General features: G+C 40.0%; 1 protein-coding gene across 1 annotated transcript; it reads right to left on the reverse strand.

Moving 5' to 3' along the window:
• Positions 1-4,449: 4,449 nt before the first annotated feature.
• On the reverse strand, positions 4,450-4,785 carry LOC145681799 (uncharacterized). The gene has a single exon (XM_081753409.1). The coding sequence runs from the start codon at positions 4,783-4,785 to the stop codon at positions 4,450-4,452; it is 336 nt and encodes a 111-aa protein (XP_081609535.1).
• Between the last annotated feature and the right edge of the window lie 605 nt (positions 4,786-5,390).

Genomic DNA, 5,390 nt, shown 5'->3' on the forward strand with positions numbered 1-5,390 from the left:
CAAGCACAAACTAGCTATTGCAGCGCCCACTGGACATCGTTTTCGCTCTGCTCTTCTTCTTCTTTCTTTTCTTCCTATTATTTTTGTTTCGTCTTCTTCTTTTTCTACTACTGCAACCACTTGTTCAAGCATTCTTCTGTGTTAAGTGTGTGTGGCTTCTTCTTGGAGTTTTGTATCCTGATCCGAATCCGATCTCTGTCTCTCGTTTCCACCCCCTTCCTTAGTTGTACAGTTCAGTGGCGTCGTCAAACAATTTTTATGTACGGGAGGATAAGCTCCCCCTTATAAAAATTTCAAGTTTCCCTCAGCTTATAACCAGCCCGATTTTTTTTAAGAAGGTGGAAGGGCGGAAATTAATATTGAGTGGGCAATAACAAAGACATCACAGGGTACACCTGTTTATTTTATATATTTGTTACTTATGACATTTGTAAAAGAGCTGTAACTTCTTTTGAAAAGAACATTTTATACTAACAAATATTATGGTACACGAACCGAAGAATGGAAGGCACGGTGGCTCAGTACATGGGTCCCTGGTTCGATCTCCGGCTTTTATGTAAAGTAAGTTTGTTGGACACAAGATAGTGCTCGTGGATTTTCTCGGGGTATTCCCTTTTCCTCCCGCTTTCTCATTCCATCAATTCTTCCATAATCATTCAGTTGCCTTAATCATCGTCTCCCTTAGCCTAACAGACACAATTGTGGGACAAACTTAAATATTTCATTTAATACAAGCCGAAGATTACGAAGGTTCACCATTTGTATACAGGGTGTTTCAAAACAACACTGACAACGGTTGGGAGCAGTGCTTAAAGTGAGCCGGTATGAACCGGTTATGCATCCGAAAGTTTGAAAATTGGCCGGTATGGCATACCGCTAAAAATAACTGATTTGTCTACAGAAACAAAAAATTACACATAAGTGCAACGTTAGCATTTACTCAACAAATATGTTTGTACTATCACAGATTTCGTTGCTGCTGTTTCGAATGTAAATATCAGTTCCCTATCACCCTATTCAATGGCAGAATTTGTGCTCTTGGTATTTTCAACATTTGTGTGAGCAATTCTATCCATCAATAAATAAATAAATAAATAAATAAATAAATAAATAAATAAATAAATAAATAAATACCATACCACCCGCCTTAAAATGTTTAACTTGGATCCGGCGTTGACAAAACTCTTTTTTTTATATTCCAAATTATTCTTTTCATATTGTCTGGACTTCTGCGTTTCCAATTATAAGAAACTTAGTGTTGACCAAGAGACGAGACGAGACCAGAAGAAATTTTTGAAAATGGAAATTAGATTGAAAAGAATCATTAAATACTAGTGGGATACAATAGAATACAATGGAATTCAACGGAAAACAATATTCATTGAATACTAGGCTGATGATAGTGGGGAGTAAAACATTGACATATTAGTCCTCACTCTCTCTCTCTTTCTATAGATTTTCACGTCAAAAATGGTGCAAAAATGACAGGAGTAGAGATGCTCTTTAGGGTTCTGTCAAAATTACTGCTCTAAAGGGTTATGTTTGTTCCATACCGTCACCTCATGTAATGTCATTTTAAGCACTGGTTGGGAGATGATTCCTGACACCAAAAAAGACAAAAAGTACACACCAACCTGGGTGCACAAATGCTTCCTTTCGGAGTTATAGGCTGCTGAAAACATGAAAAAATGAACTTTAAAAGGTCCATAGCTCAAAACTACGGGATCTACCGTTGTCGGGTCAAGACTTTATTTAGAAACTAGTATGTGCCCTATCCAAATATCCATGTTTCAGAATTCTGCCGTACTTCCGCAACAATTATTATAGAGGTAGTTGGTGAGTATTTCAAATTATATATTCGTAGCTAAACTCCGTCTATATAAATTGTTGCGTGGGTACCTTAGGATTCTGAAACATGTATTTTTGGATAGTGTACATATTGGTTCCTAAGTGAAGTCTTGACCCGACCACGGTAAGTCTCAAAGTTTTGGAGCTATGGACCTTTAAAGTTTATTTTTTCATATTTTCGGCAGCCTATAACTCCGGAAGGAAGCATTTGTGCACCCAGACTGGTCTTATCTTGGTGTCAGGAATCACTTCCCAAACGTTGTCGGTGATGTTTTGAAACACCCTGTATAGGCCAGTACACACAATGGTACATAAGTAAATTCAATTATATATTTTTATGTATCATGATAAGTATTTGTATAATGTAATTTGACAAAGAAATGAATAAAATTACAAGAAGTTCATATCTAGTTTTCAGTCAACTTAAAAAGTCTCCCGTTAATTTAAAAATAACTAGGAAAATAAATTAGAGCGAGCATCGCCCACTACAGTTCCTTCCTGGAAATTATGCAGAATGAACAGTATACAGCTATACGTTAGATGCTCAAACTGCTGGAGCTGAACACGTACTACAGTGCAGTACATACTTGATACAAGTTGTTTACATTTAGACCAACTGCTCGAAGTATCTAGAGCAATTACTGTCACACAAAACTCTCAGTGGCTTCAAGGGTTGTTTTTTCCTTTCTTTAAATTCCAGAAAAATGGCAGATTTCGCCAGCTGCTGTGATATATATATATATATATATATATATATATATATATATATATATATATATATACAGTGGCGGATCCAGGATATGATCAAGGGAGGGGCTAAACCATTATTTGCTGTTTTATCCAGTGTAAAGCAGAATTGAAGCCCATTTTATCCAGTGCAAACCTGAGCGTCAAGGGGGGGCTATAGCCCCGTAGCCCCCCCTTAGATCCGCCCTTGTATATATATATATATATATATATATATATATATATATATATATATATATATATATATATATATATATATATATTTTATGAAAATCAACCATGTCACTAGTTTCCGAAGAGTACATTAAAGTGCCCATATGATTTCAGAGAAAGAAGTCCAGGCATGTAAGATCGACCACTCTGGGTGGCTAAGAAATAATTTCGGCACGGTCAATTTACCTGTTGAAAAATGTGTCATTTGGAAGCTGAAGTTGACGGGCGGGACACTTATCTTGCTGGAAACAAACGAGTTATTTCACAACTTGCGGTACATCTTAAAGTACAGTAATTCAGTCAGTGTTTCCTGATGAATAGGGATGCGCACGAGACAAGATTTGTGACTGTCTCGTCTCGCAAATGTGCTGTAAAAGTAATGTCTCGACTCGAAAAATGTATATTTCTCTATTGGAAGAGCCGTGTCTCGACTCGAATTTTCTCAGGAAAATCATGTCTCGACTCGTCTCGTGCGCATCCCTAGTGATGAAGAAAGAGGGGAGCAATCAGCGCAAGTTAGATACGGTGGTAGATATATTAGACCGACTAAAACATCCCCAATAATACCAACCCCATGTTTATTGAGAAAGGTCGCTGGAAGTTGCTGTTGTGGTATTCTTCGACCGTCCCCTATCGCGGAAAAAAAAATCATTGTATGTGTTGAATACCACCGGGTTACTTTGACCACTTAGATTTTTTGTCCGGGTCACCCTGATGTAGATTTCGGTTCTCAGAGACTAAGACTGATCCGGGCAAATCCTTTAACTCTGACAGCTCCGGAGGTCCATAGAGACTCATTACCCAGTATGAGCCAGATAGCAAAATCTTTACAATGATCACTATAAAAATAAGTATTTGGACATATATTAAATTGAAAATGTAAATATACACACACCGGACAAAAAATTAGCCACCCCTCAAGAATTCGTGAACAGCAGTAATTAATAGCGTGTAACACCACCTCTGGCTTTGATAACCGCCTGGATTCGGCTTGGAAACGAGTCCACAAGGTTTTGCAGGTATATCACATCCAGTTGAAGCCACTCGTTCAGGATTCACTCAAACTGCGTGGATGCCGATTTCGGCGTTTTACCCGCTGTTCCAACGTGTCCCACAGATTCTCGATGGGGTTCAAGTCTGGTGACTTTGCAGGACAATCTAGATGGAAGAGGGTTCGGGAGTGTTCATCATACCACGCACAAATTGTTCCAGCCCTATGAACTTTGCTGTTGTCGTCTTGAAAAATAGGAGTCTCCACAGCATACTCATCATGAAGATATTGACTGAAAGGCAACACTTGCTCATCCAGAATGTTCAAATACACATGCTGGTTCATTGCAGTGGTGACCTTAGTAAGTGGGCCCAATTCATGATAAGAAAAACACCCCCAAAACATCACAGACCCACCTCCGGCTTGAACATGCCCTTGCACACATTCAGGATGAAAGGCTTCATGTGGCCTTTGGTGCACTCGACGACGTGCGTCATTGGAATACAAGCAAAAACGTGATTCGTCAGACCACATTACCTTCCGCCAGTCAGCTACTGTCCATGTTTGGTGATTTCTGGCCAATTGAAGACGCGCAGCTTTGTGTGCCTGTGTGAGCAATGGCCCCTTGCGAGGTGCCCGACTCCAAATGTTCAATGCATGCAGTTTCGTCGTAATGTTCTTTCGCTAATAGGTTGGGATGAACCTCCATTCACTGTCTGCAGCAATTCCTGTCGGGTTTGGAACCGATTTTCATTCACAAGCCGAGAAACGCGTCTCCGGTCCCTTTCAGTCATGATCTTCTTCCAACCACAATTCTGACGCCGTGTTTCATGGCCACGTGTATAACACCACTGCTTGTACACGCGTTGAACAGTTCGCTGCGAAACACCAACAAATCCAGCAACTTCCCTCACCGTATGGCCATGGGCACGGCCAAACACGATTGCCCCTTTTTGCCACTCTGTTACATCGTTACTTTTACCCATTTTGACGGACACTATCCACTTGCAACACACTTGTCTCACTGACTGAAGCTGCCTTATGGTTCCGTAGAGGCAGAGCGCGCACAGTTTTGCACGTGACTCGACTGCTGCGCCATCTGCACAGGCTTTACGATTCATCTCTTCTTCTGCACAAGGTGACTAATTATTGTCCAGTGAGTGTATAATGTTGTGTTAAAATAATCTGGAATAATAGCAGGCATACATTTATTAGTTGATGTTGTTTCCCTTACTTAGTGCTTTTGAAGTATCAATCACTTGAGAGTTACTTGCAGGGTGGCCAGTATACAATGGAAGGGTTTCAATTGTTACTGGAGTTATTTCGAGAAACAAATAGCATTCTTTAACCTTCCAAGTTCTATCTTCACTGCATTGTTTAATTGCATTTCTCATAGTTTCTCTTCAGCTTCACCAAAACTAGTTGGTCCTTTTTTTAAATATGAAACCATGCGAACGACGCACTAGAACTTTACTGAATACCCTTCAAACCAGTGGCGTAAATAAGGGCCCCGTAGATCCCCACATTGCGGGGGCCCAAGCCATTAAGGGACCTCCAAATCGTTAAGTGGCACGTAGAGAAGGGGCCCCAC

Source organism: Thermobia domestica, chromosome 3 (genome assembly GCF_964235325.1).
Source record: "Thermobia domestica chromosome 3, izTheDome1.hap1.1, whole genome shotgun sequence".
NCBI classification, from domain to species: Eukaryota; Metazoa; Arthropoda; class Insecta; order Zygentoma; family Lepismatidae; genus Thermobia; species Thermobia domestica.